The 21,416-nt window shown below is 40.8% G+C and overlaps 2 protein-coding genes across 2 annotated transcripts; both read left to right on the top strand.

Moving 5' to 3' along the window:
- The first annotated feature begins 3,383 nt into the window (after positions 1-3,383).
- Positions 3,384-11,402, top strand: LOC149281805 (histo-blood group ABO system transferase-like). The gene is made up of 5 exons (XM_089498971.1): positions 3,384-3,421; positions 9,566-9,631; positions 10,106-10,141; positions 10,441-10,575; positions 10,661-11,402. Exons 1-5 carry the CDS (start codon positions 3,384-3,386, stop codon positions 11,400-11,402), a joined length of 1,017 nt encoding a protein of 338 aa, XP_089355097.1.
- Positions 11,403-18,306: 6,904 nt separating this feature from the next.
- LOC149281804 (histo-blood group ABO system transferase-like) lies at positions 18,307-19,830 on the top strand. The gene is given in 4 exon segments (XM_089498970.1): positions 18,307-18,322; positions 18,803-18,935; positions 19,166-19,601; positions 19,603-19,830. Coding segments are annotated over 4 exon segments (813 nt in total).
- Positions 19,831-21,416: the final 1,586 nt, after the last annotated feature.

Raw genomic sequence — 21,416 nt, 5'->3', positions numbered from 1 at the left:
TTGGTCAGCTTGTACTGTTTATACCCAAATTGCTAGATATTGAAAGTCAAAAGCTAAGGCGGTGTAGGAGTAGTACTGATAACGTCTAAAATGCTGATAAAAAATATATATACAACTTGCTTGCAAGTTAATTTTCTAAACCTGAAGGAAGATGGGTCTGTCTATTTTTACTAAAGCATAATCTATCTATATTAATGCCTGAAAATGAGTAGTTTAGTAATGTTTTTAATTGAGATGCCTGTCAGGGCCGGACTGGCAATGACGAGGCGGCCCCGGAACTTTAATGCCTGGAGCGGCAGATCGGGTGAGTGTGTGGTGCTCTCGGCCAGTGGCCCATCAAGCATTTGCCCTCAAGTTGTTAGATGGCCAGTCCGGACCCCGTTCCTGTGCTTAAGCCAGGACTCCCAAACATTGTGCCCAGTTGGTGGCCCTTGAGGACTGGAAATAGTAAAGCTTTAAAATGGGATTATTTTTCAAACTGAAAACATGATACATCTATCATAAAGTTACGTTTTAGGTTTTCAGTTTTGTTCCAAATTTCACATTGTTCCAACAGCGCACAACGAAACAATTACAATGTATCGCTGGATAAAATTCAGCGTAAAATATTAACATCTATGTTTCTCTTGAATTAAAAAAAAAACATATTTTATAGGTGAATAGGAGCCTTTGGTTCATAGTGAATGATATCAGGGGGTCATGGGGGTTATGTTTATTTTAATAGGAAGGCCATTAAAGGGGGGGGGGGTTTAACAGATGCGCTTTAAAAGACCCATATATTTCTTAGGAACAAAAAGATGATTATTGGCCACAAGGGCAGGCTGGCCTTGGGGCAGGTGGCTATTGCCCCCCCGGGCCGGTCCAGGGAGGCAAGAGCACAGTGGGTAAAAGAATGGCAAGGTAAGGGTGTGATGTGTATAGGTATAAGGGGGTATGATGGAGAAGTTTATGGTGTGTTAGAATAAGTGGGTGTGTATAGTGTATAAATCGCACATTAGTCTTGACACTATTATTTGTTATTACTTTAAACATTGTAGAAGACTAACTAGTGATAAGTAATAGTTTTAGAACCGCAAGAACAGGTTTTAAATGATATAACCTTTTACTGTGCAGGCAGTGAGAAGCACTGTAGAAATTGTTGGCGCTACATGAATAAAAGATATAAAACAAATAAAAGAGAAGTTCAATTCTAGGTTAAAGGTATTTCCTATTTTTTTTTAATTCCACACATGGCCACTAGGCGGAGACTAGCGTAGGATTGAAATAAAGGCTGACTTTTTTTGGACCATTTTATCTAGAAAAATAATAAAAATTCTGTGTGTATTTTAATAAAAATATGTATAGACCGGAAAAAATATATGTATGCTTAAAGCAGAAAATCGAGCTAAAGAATGAAATGCAAAGTAGCAGGAAAAATAAAGGGAAAGTGCTGTTAATTAATAAAGACTTTACAACGTGGGCTGGATGTACTAAGGTTTATTGGTTCTGTTTAGATGAATTATACTAGGTTAACTTAATTTGGTGCTCTGTTGACCGCTGGAAAAGTATTACCAGCGTCGGCATTTTTCCCAGAGGAGGGGTAAACTATCCCCCACCTTTCTCCTCTCCTACCTCAAGACCCCCTTACCTCCTCTCCATTGCCTACCTGTTGGTTCAGGAGAAGGGGGTTTTCTGGTGGGAGGAACAAGCATATGATCACAGTAGTAATAGCTACAGAACAGTATGTACCTGCGCAACATGGGAACTGTAGTTTACAATAGCTGGGGTGGGAAAGATTAGCCACAACGACCCCAAGTCTAGATTGTAAGCTCACAAAAGCAGGGCCTTTTCTCCTTTTTCTCATAAGTTTGTCAGTGTGTGATTTCAAGTTCTCGTAACAGCGCTACGGGACCCAAGAACATTTACATACAAGCACTCGCAATTATTATTTTTTTGCATGTTTCTATGGTTTTAAACAAAAGCCCCATTTGTTCTATTTGTGTAATTCCTGTGGGCTCATCAAACATGAATCTTAATTAAACATTTGGCAAAGATAGCTCTGGGAATTAAGATACCAAAACCCCCCCGGGGCTGAAGGGGTTAAACAGTCGCTATTCCATCGACCAGTTTTTCTACAATTTCTACAATTTGTCAAACACTACAGATAACTAAACAAAGCTGTTTTAGTCAATAACCACCATATAGGTCTTGTTTAAACAAGATAACTTTGGAGGACTTTAACCTCTACATTCTTCTTAATGAAATCAGGAGGGCCGGACAGGTCATAATAGTTTGAAATAGAAATATAGAATCTGCCGGCAGATCGGCCCCATCGGGCCCCGTCTAGTCTGCCAGTTTTTCCTGCTGTAAAGACCCAAACCTTCATCAATCTTTGGTCTCGTCAGAAAAGCAGGACTGGAATTGAAGAATAAAGGAGAACTGAGGCGAGGACAGGAGAACTGTAGCGAGGACAGAAGAACTGTAGAGAAGCAGGGCACATGACTTGGAAGCCCACAGGCAGGGCACACGGCTTGGAAGCCCTCAGGCAGGGCACACGGTTTGGAAGCCCTCAGGCAGGGCACACGGCTTGGAAGCCCTCAGGCAGGGCACACAGCTTGGAAATGGCTGGGCAGGTAGATAAGCCTGGGACACTCCGGGGTCTGGTACACAAATCTGGGTCGTGAAGGTAGCCAAGGTCATACACAGGAGATCAGAATGAAGTACACGGAGCTTTAGCTGCAAGCAGACTAACATGAACCCAAGCCAAACAATGCAAATGCCCAGACTGAAGGGCAGAGCAGGTATATAAGGGCAGGGCTAAACCCAGGTAATGGGGCTCAGCTGTCCGAGTCATTAGAAAGGGAAGGGTGGCCACTAGAGCCTGCATATAGACATCATAAATAACATATCGTCCAGGCTGGTAGGGCGGAACCCTGACAAGTACTTACAAATAAGCATCTCTTGTTTAAGATGCTGTCCAGGACCCTTAAAAAAACTGCAATCCACTGGGCATCATGTCTGACTTAAAATGTCCCCCCAAACAGGTGAGGACCGGCAATAATTAGTCTGAGGGGGGGGGGTGCAGCCAAGTGGTCCAGGCGACATGCTGTCCAAAACAGATTTATAGAAAAGGCTTCAGATAGTAGCCCGAAAGAGGGCAGCCAAGGGGGCAATTGACCCCCCCCCTTTGACAGCCCCCGCTCTCACCTGTCCCATTGCTTCCTATATATTAATTTACAACACGATGAAATCTATGTAAAAAAAAGATTAAAGTATGACGAAGAAGAAAGGATACAGTGTATGGAATTGCTCAATCAATGCAGCATTACACAATGCCCCTGTTTGTGCCTGAGGCTTTCCACTAGGTGACTGCCTTCCCAACGGAGAAGAGTGGTTTGACGTGTATGGTAATTCCCAACGCCTGCGAGCTACTAGAAGGCAGGTGCTGCTAGTCCGGCAGACCGTGAACAACCCGCTTTTGCTTTCTAAAAACTAGACAAGCGACCTTCCTTTAAAAAACAATAATTAGTTTCTTATCAGCTTCTTCTTTCCCCCTGGAATATCCTCGTCCTACAGACATGGGGAACCGTAAGTACCTTTTACCACTTCCATACCTTAAATAAAGCAAGGTGGTAAAAAATACATTAAAAAATCATCTGGCTAATGGGGAAAAATATATATAAAAAATATAAAAAAAAACATAAACATTTTTTTTTTCCTTTTCTTAAAGAAGAAATATTGTAGACAGCCTGCACGAAAAAAGGAACATATAAAATATATAATACAGTATATAATATATAATATACGTATAAGAAACACTTTGTCTCACTTTTTGAGATCCGCTATGTATATAATGGAGTATTTTTTAAATTTGCCAATTGCTCTGAAACCGATATAGAAAGAACCGGTGAAGAGGGAAAAAAAATTTTAACACATGGGTTTGCTCTGTGACCTTCTCTTCCCCAAGTGTTACATGCGGGTGAAAAATATACTTTCTGGGTGTCTGATGATACTTTTTAGGAAAGAGGTAGATATTTGGGGGACGAGATCTGGTTCACACCTAGTCTAGTTTGGGGGGGTCTCAGGTTTGGGTCAAACTTGCCATGGTTGTCTTCTTCGTACTTTACTGTGGAATGAGGACAAGAGGAACGAGGAAGTGGCAATGATGATCCATGCCAGAACACTTGGTTAATGGTCAGGACGTCCTGATGAAAGTCTACAATAAATAGACTGAAACGTTGATTAGAAATCTGGAGTTTCTCGTGTAGTTATTTGAAGAAGTCCCTGGAGTGCCGGTAACTGTTGTTGGATTTTATATGATTTGCTGTTACAGCTACTTGGCACCGGGCAGAAAAAGTGGTGTTTGGAGTGCAATTGTTAATCTTGGACTTTATATATATATCTCATATTTTTTTATCAATTTTAAACTGGTGTGTGACATATTCAAGATAATGAGGACATACATCAAATATTTGCATTAAACTTGTCGTAAATGTGTGCCCAAAGTCTTTTTACAGGGTGGGGACCGATGACTAATTTGCATTTAGTCTTTCCACGCTGGTTCGAGAAAAAAAGGCTTTTGTACAGGGAAAAAAGACTTTGCAGAAAATAAAGAATGCAGAAAAATGCAGAATGATGTTACTATACAGGAAAATCAAGTAACACCCTGGACCTTATTTTTTGCCCCATACTCGACCCCAGGGCCGGCCCAAGGCAAAATGCCGCCTGGGGCGGATTTTAAAATGCTGCCCCCCCCATTATGTACCCTTCCTCTCTCCCCCCCCCCCTTGTACTTACCTTTCAGCAGTCCTGCGGCGAGTCTCCCTATTCGGTCCCGGTTATTAGGAAATCTTTCGGCACTCAGCATTACAAGCCGGCACCGAGACCGAACAGGGAGACTCGCCGCAGAGGAGAGGGGCGCCGAGCGGGTACTGACAGCTTGGTAAGCGAAAACCACTCGGCGCCCCTTTCTCTCTCTTTCGCTTTTTAAAAAAAAAAAAAAAAGGGCTTGGGGCGGCGAAGTGCCGCCCCTTCAAAAGTGCCGCCTGGAGCGGTTGCCCCACTCGGCTCCATTGTCGGGACAGCCCTGCTCGACCCCTTGCACCCCAACCCTGCCTTACCAGAGATCTCAGCTCTATTAACCTTCAGGACTTCTCAATCAATTTACTCCCTCCCCTCTCTCCTCTCTCCAATCTCAAACATGTCATGCCCTAACAACGCTACCTCTGTCTATAACGCCACTCTCACATCTGCTCTCGAGCATGTAGCACCAGCTACTACTCGCTCCTCACGACGTTCACATTTCCAACCCTGGCGCACGACTGTAACCCGACACCTTCGACGTTGTTCCCGCACTGCCGAACATAGTTGGCGAAAGTCTAATTCCATATCTGACTTTCTGCACTATAAATTTATGCTACGTTCCTACTACTCTGCTCTTAACCTTGCTAAAGAAACCTATTTCACGTCCCTCATCTCCTCCCTGTCTCACAACCCTAAACGACTCTTTAATACTTTCAATTCCCTGCTTCGACCGATCCTTCCTACCCCTTCCACTGACCTTAATGCATCTGACTTCGCCACATTCTTCAATAATAAAATTCAAACTATCAGAGATGACGTATCTGCACAGTCACCTCCTTCTGACTACGCACCCCCCTACCCACTGACCTCTTCTCCCCTCACTACATGAACTCATTTCTCTGCTGTCACTGAAGAGGATGTACATGCTCGTCTTCTTTCCTCTTGTCCAACCACATGCCCCTTTGACCCCATCCCTACCCATCTCACCCAGTCATATCTTCAACCTCTCCCTCACTACTGGATCTGTCCCATCATCCTTCAAGCATGCTACCATTACTCCTATCTTGAAAAAGTCCTCCCTCGACCCGACTGATTACCGTCCCATCTCTCTGCTTCCTTTCACCTCCAAGCTTCTTGAAAGAATTGTTTATATACAACTAAGTTCCTAGACTCCAACTTCCTGCTTCACCCTCTTCAATCTGGTTTTCGCCCTCGACACTCTACTGAGACACCCTTGCTAAAGTTACTAATGACTTACTCTCTGCTAAATCCAAGGGCCACTACTCCATGCTAATCCTACTGGACCTTTCTGCTGCTTTTGTCACTGTGGACCACCCTCTTCTCCTTCAAATGCTTCATGATCTTGGCCTCCATGATACTGCTCTCTCATGGCTCACTTCCTACCTCTCTGATCATACCTTCCGTGTCTCTGTCTCCAGTAACACTTTCCCTCCCTCTCTCAGTTGGGACCCCTTCTGTTCTCTCTTTACACTTCCTCCCTTGGCAAACTGATCTCATCCTTTGGCTTTCACTACCACCTGTATGCTGATGACACCCAGATCTATCTATCCTCCCCTGGTCTCTCTCCCTCTGTCTTAGGTCGTGTAACTAACTGCCTTGCATCTGTCTCTACCTGGATGTCTGAACGTTTTTTGAAACTCAGCCTCTCCAAAACTGAACTCCTCATCTTCCCTCCCTCCAACTCTCAGATTCCCCGATCTATCTCCCTCAATGTTAATGGTGCCATCATCTCCCCATCTACTCATGCACGCTGTCTTGGTGTCACCCTTGACTCCGACCTTTCGTTTACACCCCGTATTCAGTCTGTCTCTAAAAACTGTCGCCTTCATCTTAAAAACATTGCCCGCATCCGTCCCTTCCTAACACAGCATACCACTAAGGTTCTTGTCCATGCCCTGATTATCTCCCGTCTTAACTACTGTAACTCAATCTTAGCCAGTCTCCCTCTTAACCATCTCACCCCTCTACAATCCACCATAAATCCCTCTAGACTGTAAGCTCGTTTGAGCCGGACCCTCCTCAACTGTTGTCTCTGTAAGTCAATTTGTTATATTACATACTACTTGTTATGTCCTGTCTACCCATTGTACAGCGTTACGGAATATGATGGTGCTTTATAAAACAATAATTAATAATAATAATAAGTGTGGAATAACGGTGATCATTCATTGCATGGTACCAATGTCGGTTGTCTGGACGCATTAACCCCCCTCCGTGAGACTGGGGCAGTTTGTGAAGCTGTGCTCTATTTATAAAAAGCCCCTTAACTTTTAACCAGGGAAAACCTAAATATATATATTCAGTTAGCATGGGGGCAAGTTATACAACCGCAAGTTAATGTGTGACATCGATTTTACAGAAAGGAATGTATGCTAATAAAAGTCCCATCGAAGTTAATTCATCCAAGAAGCCCATTCAAGACAATAATTATATTATAGAATATATATATATAGAGAGAGAGATAAATAGAATAAAATATAATATATATAATAGAATATATATATATATATAGAGAGAGAGAATAAAATAGAATATATATAATCGAATATATATATATATAGAGAGAGAGAGAGTGAGAGAGAGAGAGAGAGAGAGAGAGAGAGATAAATAGAATAAAATAGAATATATATAATCGAATATATATATATATATATATATATAGAGAGAGAGAGAGAGAGAGAGAGAGAGAGAGAGATAAATAGAATAAAATAGAATATATATAATCGAATATATATATATATATAGAGAGAGAGAGAGAGAGAGAGAGAGAGAGAGAGAGAGAGAGAGCGATAAATAGAATAAAATAGTATATATATATATATGTATATAATAGAATATATTAGGAGAGAATAAATATAATATATATATATATATTATATTATATATATATATTATATATATATATAATGTATATATATATATATATATATATAGAGAGAGAGAGAGAGAGAGAGAGAGAGAGAGAGATAAAATAAAATAGAATATATATAATAGAATATTAGTTCCAAATAAATATATATGTGTAAAAAAAGCGAGAGAGCAAGAGAGAGCAAGAGATAAATAATATATACCTAGTGGAATTATGTCTTAAATAAAATGTGATATATATATATATATAATGTTTTCAGCCTATACAATCCCGCCCTTAGTGTTAAAATGTTTGGAATTAAAAATACGCATCCATGATTCTTAATGCCACCTGAATAACAGGTTTATGGGTGTATTTCACGTATCTGGTAACAAGGAAGAATGATTTCTTTATGTTTCTGTTGAATTAATTATAAGAGATTGTAAACTTTCCTGAATTCCATGACTATATATATATATATTTTTTTTTTTATTATTATTATTATTTATTTATTTATTTATTTTTAAAATAAAACTACATTTGTTTATACAACAAAGTTTCCAAAAAATATAAATGTATAACAAAGTGATTTTCCCGTTTATTGTAGGGGATGGACATTCCCAGAACAGATGGTACCTTCTTGGCTTATGTCTTCTCCTTGTGTTCTCCTTTTCATTTAGCTGGTGAGTTGATGACATTGAAAACTATCCTTAAATAGGATCTCCATGGACCTCAAGTCCTACATAACCAATATAGAAGAAAATATATATCCTATATGCAATATCTGTATATATATATATATATATATATATATATATATATATCCTCCAATTTTCAAGTCAAATATGAATTTGGTATCCTCCTTAGGTGACGCTCTCATTCCATGTATATGAGGCACAACAATGAACACTTTTCATAGGCTTCATCACATTAAACCCTCTGTATTCTTAAAGAATAATTTTCTTGTTATTATTTGAGCTACGTGGATTTTAACAATTTACTCCTAGACGAAGGTGTGTCGGCACCTCCAAACCCTTTATTTACCCAAAATAGATACCCATTTCCGACACACGTCCTTTTCTTTTATAAATCCCCTTTTTAAATCTTTTCGTGGTCAGACGACTTTACGATAAAGCCCAGACTTAAAAATGCATGGTATGTCTGCAGCAAACTGAGTTTTGTTACACTTCCGTATTTCAGGTATAATTTTAAGGAGAGCGAATGGCATCCCACGGCCCTATTTTTCTGCAAAGCTGAGATGTGAGTATAGGGTGGGAGCTTCCCAGGCATAGTAGCTTTACCATTATGCATTATACCAGTTAGGCGTCTCCACCATTTTTCAACATACGTCTTTTGTACTCATAACCATCCCTGGGAACGCTCCAGGTTTGGCCAAGAAGCTACGAGAATTAGACCTGATAACAGGGCCACTGGGACAGAGCTGGATTTCTTGGTGAGAAGGAGTGGTGCCGAGCATCACCAAGTCCATACTCCAGGTTCCAGCACCCTTTAATGGCTATTGAGAGGGAGACCTCCTGAGGACAAGCATTGGAAGGTCTCCAAGTAGAGGGATACACTGTATGTTTCTGCAATTATCAACTGATACATTGTTATACTTGGGAATTTCACCCGGCCGGCCCTTTGTCGTTTACCCACTCTTGGTCTTCATGGGATTTGGGGAGTAGAAAGGGCTGAGCCGGAAACACGTAGGGTAGAGTTAGCCCTCCGCAGACCTCTTTTTAGAAATAATCAAAAGATTTGTAGGAATGATGGATCCAATATCAGCCTTTGCTTCATCTACAACCTTTATTGCATTCTATAGCAGGAACATTGAAGAATCTATGGGTAGTTTTGATGCCACCTACATTGTACAAGATCTCGTAATTTGGCGATACTTTTCTTTTTCTTTTGTAGACCTAACAATAATACAGTCAGCAATTCATCCCACTTGGACCTATTAAAGGAGGTGAAACTTGAAAGGTAATTGCGGTTTTTGATGACGTTACCATTAAAATAGTGTTACTGCCCAATGTACAGCCGTTAAGCTTCTGTGCCTTTCTATCTGTCTCTCCTGTGCATCTCTTTCTTTATTTGCGTCTCGTCGGCGTCCTGTTTCCCTGGTTCTTTCTCTCTGAGTGTATATTGGTCTCTCTCTTGGTCTGTCCATCTCTGGGTCTCTTTAAATGTTGTGTCTGTAGATATGAACTCTCTATTATATTATATATATATAATATCAAGCAAGAGGAAAGAGACTAACAAGTTAGGTGGGACATCACGTTCTGTGGTCAACAATATCACGTCATAGGATGTTTTGCCAACGCAACGTTCCATCCTTGTCTGGGAAATTCTAGACTGTTTTGGCAGCTAAGCTAATTTAAACTAATTTAGGTAAATATGGGGAAAATTATTCTTTAATACAGAGCTTTACACATTAATAAATTCTTCTCTTTGCAGAATGCTTTATGAGAAGCCAGAGGCCCTCAAACCCCCGTGAGTTCCGTTTCTTTACTTTTTAATATATCTGATCAAACTTAGTAACGATGACCTCCACAAAATGCTGTCAACAAAAAGAGACAAAAAAGAGGCAGTCCTGGCACTTTAACCCCTTAAGGACAACGGGCAGTCTCAAAACCTATTGAAAACAATGCATTTTGAGCCCACGTACGGGCTTTGTCATTAAGGGGTTAAGGATGTTGGCCGCCCAATGACCTAAGTGGGGCCGCCGGCTGGATACAGATAGAAGCGCAAGGTGATAAACGTTGTAACAATGTATATTTTACCATTTCTAGGAGAACCGACGTGCTGATGATGACGCCTTGGTTTGCGCCCATAGTTTGGAACGGCACATACAACCTCGACATACTCAATGCACAATTCCACCAGAGAGGCGTACGTGTCGGAATTACAGTATTTGCTATTAAAAAGTAAGTAAATTTTATTAAAAAAGTGTCCAAACAACAACAAAATCTTATTTTTATAAAAAAAAAATTTTTTATATATATATTTCAGGTATGTAGTTTTTATTAAAACCTTTGTTGAAACAGCCGAAAAATTCTTCATGGTCGGACACGACGTGAACTACTACGTGTTCACCGATCGCGCCGATGAGGTCCGCCAGTACAATATTACTCTACCGGCGGGGAGACGTTTGGTCGTTTTGGAAGTGCCCGCTTATAAAAGATGGCAGGAAGTCTCCATGAGGCGCATGGAGATGATCCACGACTACACCCGCCAACGATTCGTCAATGAGGTGGACTACTTAGTGTGCGTGGACGTAGACTTGAAGTTCACCGATGACGTTGGCGTGGAGATTTTGAGTGATTTATTTGGAACGCTGCATCCCGGTTTTTATGGAGCACCTCGGTCACGTTGCACTTATGAGCGGAGGTCGCAATCCGAAGCCTATATTCCGGCTGATGAAGGAGACTTTTACTACGCAGGGGGTTATTTCGGGGGTACGATAGAAGAAGTTTACAAGTTGACTAATTTCTGCCACAACGCAATGATGGCAGACAAGCAAAAAAACATTGAAGCCGTTTGGCACGACGAGAGCTATTTGAACAAGTACTTTTTGTATCACAAGCCAACCAAGATCCTTTCTCCCGAGTATCTTTGGGACAATGGGTTCGGGACGCGAGAATTCCTAAAAAGAAGAAGATTTGTTGCTGTTCCAAAGAACCACAACGCGATCCGGAACAGGAGGGAAGCCGACACCAAGCGAAAAGTCACAGAAAAATTTCACCGCTCGTAGCTCCGTTCTGGATTTCTCTTCTGGCCATCGAGGACCTTTCTGGACATTAAGGCTTCGCCCGAATACGTGCCCGTGTTCCCCGATTATGATCCAAGTTCCTGATTATGATCTGTCCACAAAACCTTTTTAAGTAGTGGATAAAAAAAAAGTTTACAATACGGAGTGCACGTTTCTTTGCATACCGAGGAGAGAACTTTCATACCTCTAGAACAGGGGTGGGCAATTAATTTTCCCATGGGGCCACATGAGAAATTGGAATGGTTTTAGAGGGCCAGACCTCTACAAACTACAAACTCCGAAGCCTTGTCCATTTTGTTAACTTATGTGCTGTTTAATAAAGTTATTCAAGCCTACGTCATTGGTAGAGGTGCTTGAATAAGTAAGGCCTGAATAACTATTAGCACAGCACAGAAGTGAACAAAATGAACAAGGCTTCGGAGTGCATACCGTATTTTTCGCTCTATAAGACGCACCTGCTGATAAGACGCACCTAGATTTTAGAGGAGAAAAAAAAGGAAAAAATATTTTGAGCTAAAAAATGGGCTAAAATATTTATTACAATAACTGAATAAGCTATGAACACAGTAAGACACACGCAGTAAGACACACACACACGCAGTAAGACACACACAGACACAGTAAGACACACACAGACACAGTAAGACACACACAGACACAGTGAGACACACACAGACACAGTGAGACACACACAGACACAGTAAGACACACACAGACACAGTAAGACGCACACAGACACAGTAAGACACACACAGACACAGTAAGACACACACAGACACAGTGAGACACACACAGACACAGTAAGACACACACAGACACAGTGAGACACACACAGACACAGTAAGACACACACAGACACAGTAAGACACACACAGACACAGTGAGACACACACAGACACAGTAAGATACACACACACACAGTAAGACACACACACACAAACACAGTAAGACACACACACACAGTAAGACCTCCCTCCCTAACCCCCCTTCTCAGTATCTCCCCTCTAACTCCCTAACCCCCCCTTCTCAGTATCTCCCCTCTAACTCCCTAACCCCCCCTTCTCAGGATCTCCCCCCCCCCCGCCCCGGTCACTTACCTTAAACTCCTGTGTTGGAAGCGTGAGGCGTTTGTCTCGGGTGCCGGCGCTTCACTGCTGATCGCCGGCGTCTGACGTCATATGCCGGCGCCCAACGTAAAGCGCCGGCACCCGAGACAAACGCTTCCAACACAGGAGTTTAAGGTAAGTGACCGGGGCGGGGGGGGACACCGGACTCATTGGTGAGTCACCAGGACACTCTTTGCGGGCCGGTCCGAGCTATTCAGCGGGCCGGACGTGGCCCGCGGGCCGTGCTTTGCCCAGGTCTGCTCTAGAACCTCTGTTCTAAAAGTTCCTCCTCTATAAAAAAAATAATATATATATTATATCATGTGCCTGGGGAAATTATAATTATTTATGGAAATATAATAAAATATACCATGATTTTATTGACTATACGTTGAAATATATGTATTACCAATAATGTAAAAAAGGGATAGTAAGTGAATAGAACACATTCAGCCTCAAACCTCATTGGACGCGTCGAAGATTCATAGCCATAGGCCAATCCCAATGCATGTATTAACCTCTACCACTTCTGCTGAGAGGCTGTTCCACCTTCTTTCTTTCTTTCTTTCTGACTTAACTTAATGCAGCATTTCTGCTCAATGTCCAAACCCCTCCCAAAAATTGTTCTATAATTATGTAAAATGTTGCCACGTTCATAGTTGGCATAGTTTTATACTCCATAATAAGAAATAGAAATTTGCTTACAGAAAAACCACCACGTAACTGCAGAATCCCAAATGAAAATTTAAAGGGATCACTCTATCCATATAAAGGATATAAATAATAAGTTGCCGGAGGCTCTCACAAAAAAAGAGAGAGAAATGGTGGGAGGAACCAGCTAATCTTCTTATTGCTTTCTTCTTTCTTAACCCCTTAACGTCCATTGATGGTCACCTAACGACCTATGACGTGCCTGACACGTCATTTCATTAAACAAGCTTAGAAAGTGATCTACGATCAAAAAAATAAAGATAATATGATCAAAAAATGGTATCTGAAGAAAGCCATTCTTGTCCTGAAATAAACAACATATAACTTGTGTGGGCCGGACTGGCGACCCTGGCCGGACTGACTGATAGCTGGATATGGGAAGCCACATACTACGTTTTTATTCTGGAATATCCAGCCGCATGTGAGTATGGGGTGCCAATGGACCCAAGCATGGCTAGTCCTACATACATGACCAGTTAGCCCCATCCCTGAGCACTCATGAGCCCCTCCATGGGAAGAGGGGGAGCTCCGGGTTGCCTGCAGTTCCAAGGTGTGCAAATGATTTCACAACACCAACTTGAACTCACAACACACATTGTCACCCTGTAACACATCTTCTTGGCTACTGCACCTTAAAGTGAATTTTATGAACGTAAAACCATATCTGGGAGCACTTTGGGTTTCATGTAGGGTATCTGGGGGAAGCCCACTTCCCTGGGTCTCCAGTTTCTTTTTTGTACTCCAGGCAGGGTAGCGGCATTTGGCCACACCCACTGAAGGCGATTTCCACACTGCCCTGGGCCCGAAACAGGACAAAGCCCTCCGCCACCTCTTCCAAGGCCGCCCCTCAAGTCATTAAAAGGTACTGCATGACTTGAAGACACGGAGCTCCTATGAGGGCCTTTTCATGCAGCCTACAGAGGCTGTGCTGAGCCGACATAACCTCCATAAGGGCAAATGGGCCAATCAGAGATCTCCCCTGCAACCAGCCCATTAAGCATCAGCGCACAGGGGTGCTTGATCATCCAAGACCACGATCTGCCTCCTGATTTTGCAGTAGGGGTGTTGCTGCTCTGTGGTCCTAGTTGGCCTAGGCCAGAATTTGTCACTGTCCACCCAAACAAGTGACTAGCCACATGCACAGTTATCCCTGTCCCTTCCCCGTGTGGTCCACAGCTCTAGATAGCCTACCATGGGAAGCTCCCACATATAGAACCCTGTGATTCCCTGATACCCAGCAAGAAAAGAGGGGCATCAGAGGAGAAAAGAGGGGCATCAAGGAAGCAACGAGGGGCATCAGGGGAGGAGATAGGGGCATCAGGGGAGGAGGGAGGGACAATTGTAGAGTAGAAGGGATTTGTCTCTCAAAGGGCAACACTTGGTAGGCAATGTGTGTGCTTGTTTCTAATCTACAAGAGGAGGGACATAATCCGCCCTACACAAGACTCACGGTCTCCCTGCACTCGGACAGAATACATTGTTACCTCTGCTCTTCCATATCTCTGACAAAATGGAAAAAAAAAGTGAGTACATCTGGAATTTTTCTTGTCGTATTTCATTTCAGATTTGCGTGCAAGTATTAAATTGCCACGCAACACTCATCCCATAAAAAAGGCGAATTTGGACTGATATCATGAGTTTGATTGTAAGACTGGGCGTCCTTGCGGTTGAAGACCGGGGTCCCTAGGGATTTAATCGGTAAACCTTGATATGTTAGTGTACTGATATCGATATTTATTGTTGGAGATGTGATATATTTGCCGTAGGATTCTACCGATGAGAAAAAGGGACTGAAAGTTCTGCAAAAACATTCAAAATTTGTAAAAAAATAAATAAAAATAAATAAAATCACCCAATGCAAAAGTCTGTTTAATGTCTGTAAAAGTAATTCACCTCCTTACGTTGAGGACGACAGTCCAGTTGGTTCCTTCGGCTCAGATATCTCCTTATCTCTCTGCGTTGGGGGCTGGGGCTTGTATCTGTGCATATTGTTTTTTTTTTCTTTAAAAAAAAATACATTTTTAAAGGCAAATTGTGTTTAATGTTCTATCATTCGCTGAGGGTCCTTAGGACCTTCGAAACTAGTCCTTGGGGTTGCGATAAATCTTCTACAAAACAATTAGAAAGTATGTGTTTGTGTTAAATTTAAGTTTTTTTTAATTATTAGATTTTCTGTTTTTATTATTAGTGGTATTGCACAGAATGTTGCAATCGTATGATATCATCATCATGACATCACGTTAAGAATTTCCTTACTAACGCTAGTGGATCCAGTAGAATTAATCATGAAAGATTCAGCACATCAGAACATTCTCTTGACAATTTAAAGCTAAAATAATAACTTTTTATGGAAATTAGAAACAATTATTCAGGGAAATTTAAAGAAAACTGTTAATTCCAAATTGCGACAGATGCGCTGTCGTGTGACAGGTGGTGGAGAAGGGTGGGGCCAAACAAATGTTTTTATTTAAAAAAATGTCCTAAAATCTATACTTTTAGTAAGGGTATAATGTCAGGTTGCATTGTCTTTTAATTTAACGTCCCGTGTCGTCTGTTTTAGGGGACAATCTGTTTCAGAGGAGATGGTGTATCCTGGTTACCTTTTCTATTGTTTTCAGTTTTTTTTTTGGCTGTTGAGTTAAAGACGACGCGATGTGCTGTTCTCAGGTGTTCCAAGGGCATAAAGAATACCGGGACCGCTCCTAAACTCCTGCTTAACCCCTTAAGGACAATGGGCGGACCCTAAAGCCATTGAAAACAATGCATTTTTAGCCCATACATGTACATAGCCTCCATAGTAGCCTTTCCCAGCACCCCATGCCCATACAGGACGGCAGGCACAGAGTTCAACGCTGGGGGGAGCTTTGGCGCTGCCTTGGGTGAGACCTTGGGGAGCCCTCAGCCAGAACATACTACCAGACCCTTAGAAGACACTAGATAGTAGGCGATAGTAAATTAAATGTAAGAATAGATTATTTGTCCCCACTTATTATATCTCAACAAACGAAATGGTTTAATAATAACTTAATTGTACCCATCTTCTAATTACAGGTACAGCTTGAAACATATACAATGGCAACCTGGCATTATACTTACCTGTCCCGTAAATAAGTATGTTACCAACAGCATGTTTACACTTTTACTGCTTGTGCAACTGGTGGCGTAACTCATCTTGGGTTGACGCTGGGGCCGTTTAAACCAGAGGGCAGCTCTTAGAAGGGCCTAGGAGAAGAAGTAGAGCTGACATACGCACCAGCGCGCACACTTACACCCACACTCACTATAACACATATGGGTCTTTCTACCCCTGGCCACTGCCCCAGAAGAGGGGAGCCCTGGGTAGCCAACCCTATGATGTTCTCGGTGTCACATGCGCCGTGACCCAGGAGCACACGCCATGGAAGTTCTCCGTTCCTAAAAAAACCCAGAAAGGGGTTCTACAGCCCTAAAAGCCCCATAATGTGTATAGAAACAGCAAGGAATGGCTTTATAAATTAAACGGGGTAAATAAAACCCATTGTTCATCTTGTTCATACCAACAGACCACAAAGTCACATCAAAAGCCGTGTCCCATTAGCAATACCTCTAAACACGGTTATGAAACAGAATTACTCAATGCTTCTGTGAAATAATCACAAAGATAACACAGACATAATGATTAACTTTAATAATGTCCGTAAAAAAAGTGCTTGGGGGGGGGACAGAGCCAGGACAAACCATCAAACGCAACCAATGTGGACCGATTGCCCTTAGTGAAATATTTTCTAAACTGATTGATTTATTACAGTAAATGGTCATGTTTGTCAAATAAAAAGAAAAAAAAAAAGATAAGACAATTTTGTCATACATCAGGCTTAATGGGGGTATTACTCCCAAAAAGTTGTTATTCTTTTTTTTTTTATCAATCTGGTACTTTTAATGTGCTTATAATGTGTCATTATTGATTTCCTTATGTATACAATTATTTATTAATTATTTTATTATTTATATAATGTATAATTATTTTTAATGTAATTTACTGATATATTGGAGACCTTTTTAAATATTTAAAGACATTAAATACCAACCCCATCCCCAAAACACACACAACGGCACAGCAATGCCACTTAAATTGTTCTTTTTGGGTAGCTTTACAAGTGATAGAATTGGTAACTAATAAAAAAAGGAGAAAAATAGAGACCTAAAAGAAAACTAAAATTATTGTTTTCAAGAGACAATTTAAAAAAAAAAGGAAAATAAAATAAGAAAATCAATGTAAACCTACATTATGGTTCTCAGATCTTTCATTGATGACAGTTACCTATGATGAATTAAAATTTTATAGCAACTACCTCCAAATATGTATTGAAAAATGTTTCAAACATAGGAATTGTGTGCACTTAACTAAATAATAAATTATATATGTATTATATCTTTCTATGTGGCTTTTTAAACTCTAATTATTGTTCAATATCTTTCCAAAGCACAAAAGAGAACATTCATATTTCACATCTAAACCAGCTGAAAGAAGTACAATTGGAGAGGTAAAAATATACCCCTGAGTAGTGACTCAATGAGCATCGCCTCATAGCCCCCCTTTTTTTGGGGGGGGGATCAGCATTGACTATGTCAGAGTAAGTCTAGGTTCTGGATTCTAGAACCAGCAGGACCAACTTAGCCTGTTCTTCTACAGAGCTCAATAAACCACTGTTGAAGCACGTTGAAGTCTTGTAAGGAAAGGCCATTAAGGTAATTGTAGGTGTGCAAACAATAAAAAGGACCCTTTGGGGGTCTATACACTAAAGGGGAACATCTATGCATTTTACATATGCTGAGTATGACACTCCTAACATGTAATTCTAGGTAACTGCTATTTCAGAACATCCCCAGACCTCTCCTCGTTCTTCTTCATGTAGAAGACATGGTGGGTGGTTTAATGAGATGGGATTAAAGCCATGTAGCCATGAAATGACCTCTTAGCTTCTCTCATCTTGACATTTCTTTCTCATTATGTCTACCATAAATAAAGAAAACATTATTATTCTAACCTCATCTTGATTCTTTCTTCAGGATGTCCTACAAGAGGCCTGATGTTCTTCGTCCTCCGTAAGTTTCCTTGACCTTGGTGTTCCTGGCTTTGTGTGTAATTGGAATCGGATATAACCAAAATCCATAAGGTTTTATAATTTCTAGATACGTTCTCCATTGCCTACAAATGATGTCTGACCAAAACATACCAAAGCTTTTTTTTAATGTTGGTTTCTTTGCACCTTTGTGCCCAAATCACTATTATCCGGAAAAGTAGCACTTATGACTATCGTTGGATACGTTACATATTACAGCTCTGTAGATCAGAATGGCTCCATTTATTGAATAAAAGTACACAATAGTACTATAGTAAGATTTATAATTACACTGTGAGAGGACAAGAGGTTTCCTCCATTTATTTGAATGTATCTTGTGAATTACGCAATAATGATCGCATTTCCTTATGCACTATAAAGATTGTTATCTCTGAAGAAGGCTTTAGTGCTTTATGAATAAACAAAGTGACATCAGAATGATAAGGATCTTTACAATTTCTAGCGACAGATGTTCTAACGATAACTCCCTGGCTTGCACCCATTGTCTGGAACGGCTTTTACAACAGAGACATTCTGAACGCCCAACACCACCAGGCTGGAGTCCGAATCGGTCTTACTGTGTTTGCCATTAAAAAGTAAGTAGCAAGGCTTGTAACTTTCAGACATTGTATAATTTATGTCTATAGCTTTTGTCTTATACTTGAAAAAGCTCTGTATTTTTATTTTATTGTTGGGGAGGGCGCTGTGCTGAACAAACATGCGACAAATGATATCAACCTCTCCAATTTTGAGACACCATTGAAGTCCCAAATACAACTTTTATAAAGTCTACGCTAGAAAAATAATTTTTGGCTTTTTTTTTTAGATATGTTATTTTTATCAAAGATTATATTGAAACAGCTGAGAAATTCTTCATGGGGGGACACAAGGTCAACTATTACATCTTCACCGATCGTCCCAACGACATTCCCAACTTCACTCTCGCAGAAGGCAGATCTCTGTCTGTTCTTGAAGTCCCCGGATACAAAAGATGGCAAGATGTTACCATGAGGAGGATGCAGATGATCAGAGATCACACTCGTGACCGGTTTGTCAATGAGGTAGACTACTTAGTGTGCATCGACGTGGACATGGTTTTTTCCGACCACATTGGAGTGGAGATCTTAAGCGATGTGGTCGGAGTCATCCATCCGGGGTTCTTCGGAGCATCTCGTGAAGCTTATACGCATGAACGCCGACCAGAGTCTGCGGGCTACATTGCTGTAGATGAGGGGGACTTCTATTACACGGGGTGTTTTTTTGGGGGGTGCAGTAGAAGAGATTTATAAGTTGACTAATTACACCCATCATGCTATGTTGGCAGACAAAGCCAAAAACATGGAGGCTCTCTGGCATGACGAGAGCTATTTAAACAAATATTTTCTTTCTCACAAACCGACCAAAGTCCTCTCTCCTGAGTATGCCTGGAATAACTTCTCCACGTCGACAAAGACTTTAAGGCCGTCCGAAGCAAATGACCAGCCTGGATAAAATATGTGCTTAGCCAATAATTTCCTTTTACGTAATATTTTATTAAAAAATCATGTATTATCCTCATAAGGGTGTGTATAGCAGCGAACCCTTTACTACTTGAAAAAGTATTTGTTTGTAAAGAATTATACTAGAACTTGTGTACAATGTGACAAGTGGAAATTATAGGTATGATTGTTGCTAACAGGACAACCAGAGATGGTACCACCAGTAGCCTCCCTGATCTGCCACAGGCCCCCTCATTAGGTACCCAGGACTTGCCCCTTGCGAGCTTTAGGGCTCAGATGGCCCCTATCAGGATTTTGGAACCTGGTAGCCCCATTGTGTGCTTTATGGGCCAGTGGCCCCATAGTTTAATTGTTTAAAGAATAAGACATCTTGTTCAAAGAAATTAATTGGTTCTTTTTAAAAATGTGGCATTTCTTTGTATAAAATGAAAAAGTATATTTCAATAAATCACATGATTGTTACAAGGTATTATGAACCAGAATCATACAGCAGATACTTATTAACAAGCGGTCAATCATTTATGTACAAAGAAACTGCGTCCACCTAAGAAGCCGAACCCAGACTTGGTCTGGACATAAACCAAATGGTTCATAAGTTTGGGGTCACTCAGGTGTTTTCATGGAAAACAAGGACATTTCTGGCTGTAACATAATTACAAAAGGGTTTTCTGACCATCAATTAGCCTTTTAAACTTAAACTTGGATCAGCGAACACAACGAGCCATTGGAACCCAGGAGTGATGGGAGTGATAAAGGGCCATTGGAACCCAGGAGTGATGGGAGTGATAAAAGGGCCATTGGAACCCAGGAGTGATTGGAGTGATAAAGGGCCATTGGAACCCAGGAGTGATGGGAGTGATAAAGGGCCATTGGAACCCAGGAGTGATGGGAGTGATAAAGGGCCATTGGAACACAGGAGTGATGGGAGTTATAAAGGGTCATTGGAACACAGGAGGGATGGGAGTGATAAAGGGCCATTGGAACACAGGAGTGATGGGAGTGATAAAGGAGTGATGAACGCCTATGAAGAGATTCCATTAAAAATAAGCCGTTTCTGGCTATAGTCACTGACAATATTAACCCTGTCTGCGCTGAATTTTTCATCCATTTCATGCTATTTTAATGGACAAAATCTGCTTTTCCTTTACTTATCTACCACACTTCCAGTAAAACTTCATTTCATCGGAGCCCCTGACCTTCTAGTGTTAGATTACGGTCTCTTGTCGTAATGTTTCTCCTCCTTTAAATCTTTTCATCTTTCTTGTCTACTTTTCTGGGGTAAATATCATATTCTGTGATGTAATAATAAACATAAAAAAGATACTACCATTAATAATACTACTACTTCTAATTATAATAGCAATACTACTACTACTACAATAATAATAATAATAATAATAATAACGCTATTACCAATACTAAAAATAATAATACAAACTAATGCTACTACTGTTGCCACTGCTACTAGTAATTATAGTACTAACAATAATAGTAATAATAATGCTTTTACTAAAACTACTACTAATAATAATACAAAGGAATACTACTACTGTTACCACTATTACTACTACTTATAAT

The sequence above is a fragment of the Sceloporus occidentalis genome, unplaced genomic scaffold, assembly GCF_023333645.1.
Source record: "Sceloporus occidentalis isolate IW3139 unplaced genomic scaffold, rSceOcc1.0.p SCAF_127, whole genome shotgun sequence".
NCBI lineage: Eukaryota > Metazoa > Chordata > Lepidosauria > Squamata > Phrynosomatidae > Sceloporus > Sceloporus occidentalis.
The sequence above is the reverse complement of the archived record's forward strand: the minus strand, read 5'-3'. Positions and strand labels throughout refer to the sequence as shown.